Here is a 14,199-nt window from a genome sequence, read left to right as displayed (position 1 = left end):
AGAAAAGGGTTCTCGGGGAGGTTTTTGGTCGCGTGTCGAGCTTGCTTATGCTTATTGTCAACCGCGAAGACAGGCTACGGAAGGGTGCTTAGAATACCGGCACGTGCCGTCGCTTACAGGTTGAATAGAATCACCTGTGCATAATAACAACGCGCGATTCTCTCGAAATCGAATTAATTTCGGAATAGAAAAACTAGAAAGCATGACTCGGTTCGTTTTTATTTCCTGTATACGGTATCTCCTCCGAGTAACACATAGTATTCCTTGATTTCGCGAAATCAAGCTGGTGAAAGTGATACAAAAAAAAAATTAGCTTGCAACGCGATAGCTAATCTGATCGATCGGTGGCAGCGATAAGGAGTTTTCGAAAGCTAGTCGAAATTCGCGAAATCCAGGAAACTAAGAGGCTGTCAGTCAATCTTCTTCAATTCCCACGAAAACAGTTTCTCTCTCTCCCTCTACTTGCTTGAGATGTTACGTGTCAGCTGGTCGTACGGAATCGTGCTTCGAGGAGTATTAAATCTCTGTTACAGATGACGAGTTTCTTACGCCATGCGTGCAACCCTCGTTCGAGAAAGGGTTGAATTAGCGCAGGTTGCAAGCTTCCAGTGGAAGGGTTACGCGATCGAGGAGGTCGTGTGTCTACTTTTCTAAATCTCGAGACTGTTCTCTAAAGGGGGGAAAAAACCCAGAAGAGGGTTGTTGCGCTATAGAGTGAAGAAAAAGGCGACGAAAGAGTGAGAGAGAGAGAGAGAGAGAAGACGAAGGGGGAGGAGAGACACAGAGGGGAAAAAGAAACAGCCTGGCCACGTGTGAGGTAACAAAAGGCACCCTGTGGCAAGGTGCCGAAGGGCCTGACGGGATCTCTCCTTGTTGCACCTTTCAAAGGAGACACGGAAGAGCCAGCGGCCTTAATGCTAGCTGCTACGTACCACGGCCATTAAATCTGCTCAAGTTCGAAGTCGGTTTTGTTGGTTTTTCCAGGAGGTTACGTAGAACGTGCACGCGCTCCACGTGACGGAATCTATAGAAATTTTTTCGTAAACGCGCAGACCTTCCCCATTCAAGCCCCGCTATTCTAGAGGGGGGAGGGGGTGGAATCGCTCGGGAATCCAGGAAGGAGGATCGTTTTTCATCGTGTCCCCGGATATATCGATTTTTCTTCGTTCGATCTCGCGGGCACACAAAACGCACAAAACGAATCCGGGGAAAAATTCTTTTTACCCGGTGGAACGCAGGTGATGAATGTATTTGCTTTCCATTTTATTTCTTTTTCTTCCCTTTTTCTACTACGGTACAATGAAAGATCGAACGCCCTTTTTTTTCCTTCGCTAGTTTCCAAATGTAGGACAGTTAAGAAAAAAAAAGCTGTTTGCTGTATCCTCGAATACGTTATCTATTTTGTAAAGTTTGCTCCGGTATTAATGAGACATCAGTGGTTCGATTACTCCTATGATTACGTTGCAAAGAGAAGGTTTTGCTGTAAAACGCGGAGCGAAACGAGTAGAAACCCTGTCCCTTTGTGACATCTCCAGCCGGCTATCTCCGCGTCAAATCGAGCGAACCGTCCCAGAAGAATAAGACGTCTACTTCTTTTCGACCGGTCGATCAGATACCGCGAGGAACGTCGTCTTTGGACTCGCGCTCATCTACCTCCTCCCCCGACGGCCCCTCAGCCGCGATTCGAATCGAATTCGCATCGAGTAGGTAATTCGGTGGAGTACCCGGTGCCAGGGAGAACAATCGCGCCGGAATCCGAGTGCACGGGATACATTTGTTCGCGCCATCGGTGTAATTCCTTCGCCTCGAGATACGAAACACGTTCCAAGCGTTGGACAGCCATTGTGTCTTACAGGGAAAAGGAGGATTCTGTTGCTGGACACGGAGAGATCGATCTTTCACGCAGAACGTATTCGAAAGCACTTTGTTGTACTCGTTTCAAATTAATCACGAATGAAAATGTTGCAAAAATTATTGAAATGTATCATTTAAACAAAGATACTTCAAACTCGTCACTTTGCAATTAGTTTTATTTAAACAAAAGTGTTACTGTATCGAGAATTCATTGTGATATTTTAGCAGCAACAGAACTCCTTTCCACAAAAATTGCCAGGAAAGTAGTAAATTAATTTTAAATACTTCACAAACCTGGTTCTGCAAGAAGAATTGCGCCTGTGCCGGAAGCTGTCCCGCCGCGGCGGAGTTGGCTTGCTGGAACATCGCTAGCTGCTGCAACTGTTGCTGCAACGACTGTTGTTGTTGCTGAAACGTCGAAGCCAACGCTTGGATCTCTTGCGGTCCAAGTGCACCGAGAGATCCGTGCATCAGCAACTGTTGGCTGACCAGCTGAGCAGCCAGAGCCGCTTGCGAGTTGCTGCTGTTCTGCTGGCCAGCCGTGTGTTGCTGCTGCTGATGGCTTCCGGTTATCTGACTGCTGACACCGGAACTGGGCGAAGAGGCGCTGCCACTGGTACCGCTGCTGCTGTTGCGGTGCGACACGTCCGTGACCTGGCAAACATTTTCGGCTATAGAATTTCAGTTTTCATAGAAATTCGTTCGAAAATTCGTGTCAAAATTGTGAGAGTATGTAGTGTAGTGTGAGTGAGAGGGAACCAACAGCAGTCAGGCCTTAAGTGTCGAAAATATAAAAATCATGCGATTGGCAAATGTATGCGAGTAGAGAGCTGCAAACCGGAGAGAGAAAAAGAGATTCTTTTGTAAAGTTCTCGTCTCTTTCTTACGGCACCTTGGAAATTGGGAGATTCAAAAATTTCAGAGATCTTAGAAAAAGTAAGTTTTGAGATAAAGTAAAATTTATTGTGAAAGACTGCTGGAAAGGTTTTAAGCGACTATTTCAAGAGTTCCTCAAACGTCTTTTTACGTCTAAAATATAAATGTTTAATCGGAAATCTTGCAAACGCCTCAGGGCACCGATGTTTATTACATTTGAAATTACACTTGGAGAAAGACTCGATCTGTGTGAAATCACGTGGGAGAAGAGACGGCAGGAATCGCGCGAGAGCCACCCTCCCTAATATTACAGAGTAAACGGCGTCGAACAAAGCCGTGTTTACACTCGACCAGGTCAGGATATTGGTCACTACGGTTCATCCAGAGCTTTTGTGTTTTATAAAACCTACACCCCTGCCTGTCCCTTCCTCGCTTACCGTCGTCCATCTCGCTAGTGGCTTCCTTTATTTATTTGCCAAATATTGGAACGGGAGCACTTTTTGCGCTCTCCTCGCGAGCCACCGTAAGAAATCGAGGCCTCCTTTACTTTCCTCGCTTCGGGACAAAGGGAAGTTCCTTTCGGAACGGAACCATCACCGGAAGTCCTCGTCTCTGATATTACCAGAGAGTCTTTCGTTTCATAAATGAAACTAAAGGGAAGTAACAGCCAAGTGTACTGACCAGATTGAGCGCTTCCCTGTCCGAGTCCATGGAGTCATGCTCGAGGTTCGCCTCGGTGGCATCTTGGATGTCACTCGCGATACTTCTGTCGTCGCCGCTGAGTTCTGGTCCGTCCACCTCGCCGTGAAGGTCTGCATCTGGAATAAAACATAGAAAAAATTCCAAGTTAATCGCTATTTTTCTTACACCTTCTTCATCTTTCTTTTCTGCCTTCGATGTTCCTTTCTGACGGTATAGGTACACCGTATGTAGAATTTATCTCGTAATTATAAAATCCAACGAAGAAGAGGTTGTACAAAAAAATTGAATTTAATATTTCCCATCGAATTGAATACGAGAGATCGTACAGTCGTTGTTGTTCTGCGGCCTGTACTTCTGATGATGGTAGCGCGTGGGGGTTGAAGTTGGCGTGCTAGTCGCATGAAGTCGCATATCCGCAAAGATCATCCTCGGGTCTTCCAGGAAGACCATCTTAGCCTCGTTTGTCCTCGAGGATCCCCGTGCCCCTATACTCGCGGTCACATCAGGACTTTTTCCAAGATCCAGCACGACGGTCAGTGACCGTGATCTTAGCGATCTAGTATCAACTATCTTCCTTTTTCTTCACGTTGCTCTTCCGCATCGCGACGGAAGATCACCTCTCACTTATCGATCGAAACAATTAAGTTCCTTTTCTCTTTTTAACCACAATTAAAAAATTCTATCTTCTAACTCATCGAATATTCGAGCAATTTCAATATCGCAATAAATTAACAACATGAATAATTAAACACCGTACACTATCCGTACCAATCGGGCCGGAAATGTTCGAGTACAGTGTCGAAGGGCGATCACGAAGGATTCCGAAGGTCCTCGTCGAACGACCGATACAGAACGAATGTCAGAATGACGCAACGAAATCGTGCCCCTAAGGACGAACCAAACCTCCCCTCCACCACGTGCTCAGGATGGGCTACTACGATTGGTCGTAGGTACACGATCTACGCGTACCATTGGCCATCCTGAGGAACCCTTTGGCCCTTTCTCTCCCTCTACTCGCGCAAAACAACCCCCTTTCGCGCATCCATCATCGTATCTTATGACTGGCCTCCCTCGCCACCCTTTACCTATTCCTTCGTCGGTACGCGCGCGCCCCCCTGGATGAAAAGGGGTACGCGCAGGATAATGGCACGGAACCGATTCGTTCGGTTCGAGAAAACGAGCTTACGCGACGCCGTTCGACCAGTGTTAGGGCATAACGGTTTTTAATAATAATTACTTCGATACGCTGGGGCATGCAGGGTGTTCCTTCTTTTGGCGAAAGGGGATTTGCGGCATGGCGGCTTTATACTCTGAGCTTTTCACGAAATAAACGTGTAAATTTTGGCGTGAATTAGATGTTGCATTTTGGGACACTTTTTCCATTGCTTCGTGTAAAGAAATTTTGTCGTTCAACGTTGGATAAAGATTATAAACTTTTCATGTCCTATTTTTCTCGAACTCTTTTAACAGAGCCTCGAATCTCTTACATCACGGGGGTGAAGTCTGAAGAGTGATCTAGGTCACGAGAAGAAGAAAGGTCAGTGAACCAAGGTATCGAGGAGAAGAAAGAAAGAAAGAAAGGAAGTCGCTTAGCCACTTGGACCGTCGAACTTTCCCATCGGTGGCGGGACAAAGGCCGAGGAGTAGACTCGCCATGGAATAGAGATAAACACTCGCGAAACGCTCGTAAAAAGACGGTGGTCGCAGGTGGGGATGATGCTCTCTGGCTACTGTGGGACGAAACGGGGCCGCCTGGGTAGAGGCAGGAGGAGAAAAAAAATTTCCAAATCCTGTGAATCCCGTGAATTCGACGCGAAACTTTCACGAGGCTCGCCCCGATTTTCGCTCCTCCACCGCATCTGTGCCCTCCCCTTCATACCTGACGTGGATTCCCCTGAAAAACGGTGGAAAAAGAAGCGAAGAGAGAAGAGAGGCGACAGGTCAGGTAGAACAGGCTAACGTATTGGTGGATTCCCCGTAAAATTTCAGTTACTCGTCCTCGTTCTTCTTGATCACCCCTCGAATCACAGCGCGGAAGACGCAAAAAGCAGGTACGCAAGATTGTACATATATATATACACACACGAACGCGACGGTTTCCCTTTTCACCCCTGAATTTGCATCGTCGATTCCCCTCTTTTCATCGAAAATTACGCTTTTTTTCCTGCGTGAGAAGCTACCGCGGTCTTCCAACATCCGAGGAAAAAAGAAGAAAGGATTTTTGGGGTGAATTCCGTCGGTTCCTATTTTTCCACCCTTTTTTCTCAGAGCCGCTCGCTTTCTCTCGTGGATGTCTTCGTGACGTCTACCTCGTAAAAATAACGTTTATCGACGACGTCTACAGAGGAGCCAGGTGTGAACTCGTTCGCCAACGGACGTTTAGATAAGGCAACCAACGTTTCTTTTTTCTTTCCTTTCTCTCTCTCACTCTCGACGATATTTTCCCCGCTATCGCGACTACTGCGACGTGATTGGTGTTCCCCAGACGGATTCTACAGGTTTGAAAAAGTGCAACGAACGTCTGACGACGCTTCTAATAGGACAGATCGAGTATATGAAACTGGGAAGACGAAGAGAGGCGATGTTACTGGAAAAAACGTTGGATGCAACGGTTTTTAACGGACTTCTGCAAAGAACGCTCGTGAACACCTTGTAGCAGACGATCCAAGAGAAAATTCGAAACATAAAAATTTCATAAAAATTATAAAACTGACAAATGGAAAATCACCAATTCGAATGTTTGGAAGTCAGAACAACAACAGTTAGAATGAAATCGAAATCTATCGTTAAAAAATTCTCCAAAATGTCCACCATTGAGCGAGTCATAAATTAACGACTATCCAGCTGCAAGTAGGCCAGAAATATATACCCTGAGAACGAGATCGTATCTACTATCGCATCCTCGACGCCTCTTTGTCCCGTATCTGCATACACCGACGCATTTTAGGCGTCGCTACGAAACGGGACCGGTGACAATGCCGGTGCCCATGCAATTTCCATCCATTGAGGCTCGTTTAACGTTCGCACGAGTGACACGGTGACCGTCTATCCATCACCCACCCACGTTTCCACGCCGATCGGCCCGCACACGCAACAGAATCCATTCTGCGAGGGGTTCTGTCTGCAGCTGGACTCTCGCAACAACCTTCGACTCTTCGTTCCTTCTCTCGCTCCGCGTCTCTCTCTCTCTCTCTCTCTCTCTCTTGGCTTTCCTTCTTTGCCCGGATGGAGGGAAAAACCTGACCGTAGCGTGGCAAAGTCCAGATCCGGGGAAACGCAGAACACGTCACGTACACGTCAGGTGATAAAGTTGGACAATGAGACACCTGAGCTTTCACTATTCGGGTGTCTTCTTGTTTGGATGCTGTTGGGGATGGTGATCGAGATTCTGGAAGATTTTGCTGGTTTCTCGACGGTGAGGATGTAGTTTCTTTTCCTATTTTTTGTATAATTTCTTTTTCCATCGTTCTGAGTCCTGTAGAAAGTGATTATATGTGAGACGAATTAACGAAGGTACTGGGGTCCGAGCAGATGATTTTCTCGTCTTATGAAACACCCATTTCACCCAGCAACCCGCACTTTAATTCTAATAACGATCTCGATAACGTAGCGTAACTCCAACCCAGAATAGCCACGTATATACAGTTGCCCATTGAGGTGGCAAGGCAACACGTTGAATATTTCTATCTAATTCACCGGAATGCACGGTATGAATAGCCTCGCGCGTCGGCTTTCTCCACCCGCGACGCAACAATCGCCACACCGAACGAGAAGTTCCATTTTCTCGATGAATTCTGCCCATGCAACAAAGCTTTCGCCATCTCTACCTTCCCATTCTCTCTTGCTCACTCTCTCTCTTTCTTTTCTTTCTCGTTTCTCTCGCGTGGGATCAGCCCGTGTTTTTGTTCGTCCAGGCGAGAATAGCCGGGCGACGACGAACAAGCACGTTGCCCTTTTCTCGCGATCTACATAAAATATCGATTCTTTCGGCGTTCAGGAAAAATATCGACGAGTCACGAACACCCATGCACGAACCTCCTTCTCCCTCCACGAGTTTCTTCACGTTCACCGTGCTCTTTCTCTCTCTCTGTCTGTCTTTTTCTAACGCACGCTCAGTGAAACCGGCTCTTCTCGGTTTAACGAACGGCACCACAAAGGAGAAATCGTTATTTTCACGGCTCTGCCCGATTTCGCGGTTGCATCCCTCGTTCCCCTCCAGCCGCGGCTCCGCCCTCGAATTGACCCGCTCCGCCGATCGCGGACCTCCTTTTGCTCAATTTGCCTTCCTCCTCGTGATTCTCTCCTTCTCTCGCCGCTTCTCGGCCCGTTTACCCTCCCCGCGATCGATTCGCGACGCGAATCTCTCGATGGATACAAAGTCACCTTTGCTACAATTATCGCGGCGGAATTTTTCAACTCTGCGCTCTTGCAAACTTCCATTCTCCACTTGTTAATATTTTCAAATTTATCCTCGCTTAGAATTGCTTCAAAAGAATTTAAAATTCCCACCCCCATGGAAGAAGAGAAAATTCGTTCGAACTGATCACGAGAAGACTCATAATTTCTTAATTTTCAAATCGCTTGAGAAAATAATTTCAAAATTTTCACCACCATGGAAGAGGAGAAAATTCGTTGGAAGGAAACTGATGTGGTTTCTCGCGTGCACATCGGAGTGAGACATCTCGGAGAAGATCTGGCTGTTCCCGATTTACCTGGCTGCCGTCACAGGCAGCTCCGCATTAAGTCTCGTTCCATCTTCGTCCCGCGTATCACACACGGGGCGGCAGAATGTCTAAACAGCATCTGCCCATCCGCGTCGTTTCCTTCGTCGCCATTCTTACGTAAGGGAACCAGCGACAATGCGAACCAACCCCGTGATCTACGGGGGAGGAATGTCTGGCCCATTATTCCGCGCTACGTGCACCGCCTGTCAACCGACTTACGATTTTATTAGGCCCTTACATCGTTCGATTATGCCTGCCTGGGCCCGTTTTCACGCATGGCGGCTCCGACGAGCGTTCCGTGGCAAAGGAGGCGATAGATCGAAGGGCTAGTTGCTCCGTGAATGATATATTCGAGATCGTTTTTGAACGACTGAATTGAGTATTCGTTTTTGTTTAATTTTCTGTGCGAAATGGTAATTGGATGGAAATTGAAAGTTTTTTGAATCGAGGAGCTCAGTGGATTTCGTTGCTAATTTTTGGAGACAGAAAATGTATGAAATTTCATCGTGAGGATTGCAATTTTTGAATTCTACTGTTCTTTTGCTATTTAATTGGAAGCTTTCAATTCCTAATCTGTGTTAAGAATAAAACCTATTTTAGCAATTTCACCATGGATCTAGTTTAGGGACTGCGATATCTGCAGATCGGGAAAGTGGGTAAATTCGAGTGTTCCTCTGAGTTTAAAAAGTGGCGAGAGTGTTGTCCCAGGAGCAGAATCCGAAGGCAGTTAAGGCGAATCTGACTATAGCCGTGGATCTGGCGTCGCAAAAAGGGGAAGGCACAAGGGGGCTAGATCCACGAGCCAATAGAATAACAGTTTCCTCTGGTCTGTTTTGAAGCAGCGGTTCGGCAAGGGTGACGAGAGAAGGGGTGGACTGGTTTTCGAGCAGCGTGTGGGGTGAGTCCAAAACCGTTAGGTTGGTCGCGTGCTACCAGAGGCACGTGGCCTTCCTCTCCTCTCTCCTTCTCTCGCCCTCTCTATCACGTCTACGCACGCGCACGCACACGCGTGCACTCTCGCTCTGATCTTCCCTTTACGCATGGTTCCGCGTGTTTTCGTCCTGTAACTTTGATAGATCCCACGATTTCTGAAAAAAATTGCAAATCGAGATGGTCGTAAAATATCGGAGACCTTCGTCAAGTAGATTCACCATTACAACCCCCTTTGAAATATTAAAATTGCAATTGTTGCACTGAGAAAATTGACGAAAGAGAGCTATAAATTTCTCCACAGTTCAAAATTCCAATTATCCAATCCACACAATTTCCCCACAGCCCCAAATAATTATCTCTCCAAAGGCTCGCGCCGAAAGTCGTTTACACACCTAATAACACACGTTTCTGCCTCAAATTTCGAACAGCAGTTCCCCAATTAGATCCGACGAATTTATTCCGCCCATACCGCAAAGGCGACTGAAGAAGCAAGGGGAGGCGTTCGATCTTGGAAATTCGACGATCGGGCCGAAAAGTGAAGAGGCAGGTAAGCAACGAGAGCGAGATTCTCGGACACATGGCGCCCCATTAGCCGCGGTGAAAACGAGATATTCCGGGACAGATGGAGGATCGGTAAATAGTCGACTGGATAGCGGACTATCTCGAGCGATCGTCGTCATCGACAGCTACCGTTATAATGAAACCGAGACGGACCCTTTGGCACGTGCTCCTGAAACAAACACGAGCCTCTTTCTGTTCCTCCTGTACGTGCATACGTCTGTTATGGTGCATAACGGTGCACCGAGGTGCTGTCTGCGGTTGCAGATGGCCGGAGACGAGGTAATAAAAAAGAAAGGGAATGACTTGAGGAAAAATATATGTGGAACAGTATTATTTATGGGTGGTGTTCGTTAACTTTGTTCAAACAAATTACAAGATGAATTTTCGTCCAAAGTAACGAGTTCACCTATCGGCAAAAAGTTACGGACGACATTTTATTGGAAGATGAAGAACAAACGGTGTTTCGTTTCGTTGTAAATTAACACGTTGGACTACTACAAACTTTGCTTGGATTTTAACCATTTTACGCAACAAGTGACACAGGTTCTTGCGTATGCAGGATTAAAATGTGGTAATTAGGCAAGCTGAGCTGTCACTCCTTGTACTATACGAGCGTTTCTGCTGAATACAAAGAAGGAGAAAATTGAAACGTAGTCTTCGACGTACATATGTGACGCTGGTTCCTTATGCAAAACTTACGCGTCGCATTAGTGTGACACACAGTGGCAGATATCATGACTGTATAACGAATAAAAAATTCAACAACGTGAAATTGCACAGAAGGTGCAGGATTCTCAATGCAGAGAGACGAATCGCGGAGGAAAGGAAGAGACTGGAGAAGGTAATCGCGAGAGAAGCGACGAAAAGCAATTAAGGACTTGGAAACTCCATCGCGGTCGAGCGTAGCGATAAGAAAAATGGTCTGGCTTGGCGAGGAAGGAACGCGAGCGCAGCCACGTTCACCGTAAATTTCCGATAAGGAAATGAGACTATGCATATAAAAGAGGGGGTTTCCGCGAGGGAGTGTTTCACGTTGCCACTCCGGCTCCATTTGCCGGCTAGCACCCCCCTGCTGCCGGCTGGCAGTGATGTATGGCATTGGTAGACCTGCATGCTGACCACTATCGACGATCTTCCGCGTTTTCTCATCTTCGATTTCGCAACGTTCGATTTCTGTGCACAGCTCTCTCGGTTATTAGATCAGCTGTGAGACATTCGTGTTAATCAAATCTCTGCCCAAAACTTTATCAAACTTTTTCTCTTTCTGTAGGCCGGAATATGTCTTTGTAAAAAAGGAAAATTTATGGACAATTTCGTGACAAGTTTTCTAAAAATGTAGATTCCCTCCCTGAAGCAACGACAAATCATTTTTCCACACTCCGTAGGTACGTTAAAGTGGAAACGACGTTTCGTGGAATGTAGGTCGTGGCCTACAAAGATAACGTTCTGCTGTTTGATAAGAAAAAACAAGGCGCTAAATGGAGAACCGAGAAATTTGTCTAGAAGAGAACATGATAGTTGGAGTAACTTTTCTCAGCATAACGTCGTCTTGAGAACGTCGCTTTCCCACTCTTCACGAAGTAGAAAACCGCATGGGGGAGGTGGAAGAAAGGGAACGACCGAAACGAACGGAAACCAGATGAAGGAGAGGAAGAGGGGTGCGGGTGGGAAGTGGCGAGATTATTTGAATATCCCATATTTAAGATTCGTCCGACGTAGTGCGGGGCAGTGATTGCCGAGTTGGCAGGCTGGTCACGTGGCCGGCACGTCATACATGTCAAACCGAACCCCCGATGGAAGCCACCCCTATTGCGCCTAAGGCCGGCGTCCAGCGCTGCGAACACTTTACATTCTATTTTCACGCTGTACTGACCCCGATGTATGCGACTTTCTTAACATATTCGCCAGATATTGCTCTGCTCGCACGTGCTCTCACACGAGCTGATCGATATTCATCCTCGACGCGACAATGATTCCTGAAAGCACCTTAAAGTGCCACCCATCGCATGGAAACCTCGTAAATCTCGACTTTGTCGCAGCACTTAATTTCCTGTTTTCAGGAATATCGCATCGTAGCAGAAAGTTGAGTGTTTCCGACGACGAATCGTAAGTTGGTGTGATTTTAGAAATATGAAATTATAGCAGAAAGTTGGAAATTCGATGAAAATTTTTTAAAGGAGAATTTTCAATCGGGGCATTCGTTAACAGAGACGGATGAATGGTTCGATTACGGTACGTCACTCGTGCAAAGCTTCCCCAGGAAAAAAGATGACGAGCACCTGACACTCTAAATGGGGTTTGGCCGCTATTTTATGCGTGTCACCGCCCCCACAGTGTTTTCACGGGACGACGAGCACCCCCGGATTTTAGCCCGAGCATAGGGAGGACTCTACACCTAACCGAGTTAAATAACGCTACATTAGCGTCCTCCGGAGATACAGGGGCTGACCGAGTGTGAAATACCCTCAGGCTTATCAGGCCGCCGCAGAGCTTTTTTTATTAGCTTCCGGCCGATCGTGTTTCGACCATCCACGCTCGCCTCGACGACTTTTCGCGGCAAGGAAATTCTCCGCGGTATGAAAGTGGCCATACTTTCGTGTCCGGACACGTTTAATCGAGCTTGGAATTCATCTTGCAATAAGGAAACCACGTATCTTCGCACCCTTATCTGTTTTCCATTCTCGTAACCCCGATTTGTCTCAGAAATAAAGAATTTCCGAAATTTTTCGTACACCTACAATCACTTCCATGAAAATACAGATGAAATCTTCGCTCAAAAATCACTATCAGACGCACAGAAAATGAAGTTCTTTGCGAATCTTTCGTGCACCTTTTAAAAAATTCTACAAAAAAACGTAGATAAAAAGGCACTAAGGAAAATATGAATATTGCATCGAGAAAATGATAAAAAATTCACAAGGAACGATCCTGTTCGGAGAAGAGAGGAAGAAGATGCTCGCTGTACGCGTCAAGGTATAATGGCATTCGCGAGCGGTTTTACGGGCGAGAAGTTGCACGACAGGGCAAATTAACGACGAAATTCCACGCGTCCTGGAACGATCGAGGTGGAGCCCGATAATACGTTTAATTACTCCCTTCGGAGGGCTAGTCCGTCGAGGAAGATGGCGACGCACGCGGCGTGCTGTTGGAGCGTAACGGCGCCGTTTACCTGGCCGCGTCGCCCTTTGTCCTTTCGCCACAATTACCGTCGTCTAGACGCGGCCTCCGTTTCTCCGCGAAATGACAATTACATAGCGCCGGGATCGCCTCCCGTCGACCGTTTCGAGGGAAGAAACGATCCTGTTCCTCACAGGAGGTGGAGGAACGCCTCCGCCAGAAGCTCCCTTTCCGAATGGCTATTCCAATGTTGGAACTTTTATGTTTTCTAGCGAATCGAATTTTATGCAGAGACCGGAGTAACGTCTATACTTTCGCAGAGCCCTGTGTAATTTTAGTAATAGATATTTGGAAAATTGCAAGCTTCGCGTGGTCCTTGAAGAGGAAGTTTCGACGGAAGATTGTTAATCTCGAAAGAGCTGTTCCTTTCTGTGGGATACAAAATGTTTTTACCACTGTAACGTGGTTTAACCCTTTGCCTTATAACGAAGCCCCTTTTGCCTTTTATTTTCAATAAATTTGCATTTTCACACTAACTTTATCGTCAATTTCAGTCCGACGATTGTTAAAAACACGGACAAATTTTTTTTTCGTACCAAAATTGGTACCAAAGGTCTCATAAAAGTTCGAAGAATTCCTTTTGTGTCTATCCTATAAACTCTCGTTTGCGTCAGCGGCGTTCGTAGCACCCTTTTCCTTCGCCGACATGCGCGCAAGAGATCCTCTCCTCTATCCATTGTTACTCATTCTCCTTCTCTCTCGTCCTTCCGCCCTCCTTTCATAGTTCTGGCTTAATGGCTGACGCGGCTATCGGGTTTCTGCAGAAGCGTAAAAGATCTTCGGGGAAGAGGGCGCGAGAAAGAACGATACACCCGGTTTTCTCCTTCTTGCCCCTCCTTCTAGCTTACACCGGAACACCAACCACGTAAAAATAAAGAAGACCATTCGCATTATCGAAAAACTCCAATTTGGGGAGTAGGAAGAGAATCGAACACCCCGAAAAATGGACGAAACGTCGATAGAAGCAAACGACGAGGGTACCAGGATAAAAAAGCGCCATCAGGATCTGACTACTCATCAGCCTGTTGCCGAGTCGCCACCCCCTCGAACTTTCTATAAGCTGGTGTATAAAAAATCAGGAGGGTTGCACCCCTTGGAACGCGGCGTTTCGTGCAGTCGCGATGGCAGATAACCGGTTGCTAATTGATTATAATAAGCGACGAGGAAGTGGAGCCGGAAACGGGATGGTAGTTCGGTCTAGGGGACGTTCAATTGCTCGTTCGAATGATATTTTCCTAATGGAACGACAGTAAAGGAGAATACAGAAGGAGGACAGCGACGTTCGTGTCGGTTTTTTGATAAGCAAACGATCGAACTCTCGTGGGTTGAGATGTTGGACGGGAGAGAATTAATCTTAATTAGAAGCGATTAA

General features: G+C 46.6%; 1 protein-coding gene across 2 annotated transcripts in view; it reads right to left on the bottom strand.

The window, feature by feature from the left end:
• Nucleotides 1-14,199, bottom strand: part of LOC108578079 (POU domain protein 2-like) — a 116,381-nt gene that overhangs the window by 2,107 nt on the left and 100,075 nt on the right. For both annotated transcript variants that reach the window (XM_017941335.1, XM_017941338.1), the window contains exons 5-6: nucleotides 3,412-3,548; nucleotides 2,149-2,508 (exon numbers count right to left, since the gene is read on the bottom strand). In XM_017941335.1, the coding sequence (XP_017796824.1) occupies nucleotides 2,149-2,508; nucleotides 3,412-3,548 (497 nt within the window). The remainder of the gene's footprint in view (nucleotides 1-2,148; nucleotides 2,509-3,411; nucleotides 3,549-14,199) is intronic.

The sequence above is a fragment of the Habropoda laboriosa genome, unplaced genomic scaffold (genome assembly GCF_001263275.1).
Source record: "Habropoda laboriosa isolate 0110345459 unplaced genomic scaffold, ASM126327v1 scaffold5, whole genome shotgun sequence".
Lineage (NCBI taxonomy): Eukaryota > Metazoa > Arthropoda > Insecta > Hymenoptera > Apidae > Habropoda > Habropoda laboriosa.
This window is presented reverse-complemented; position numbering and strand designations above follow the sequence as displayed.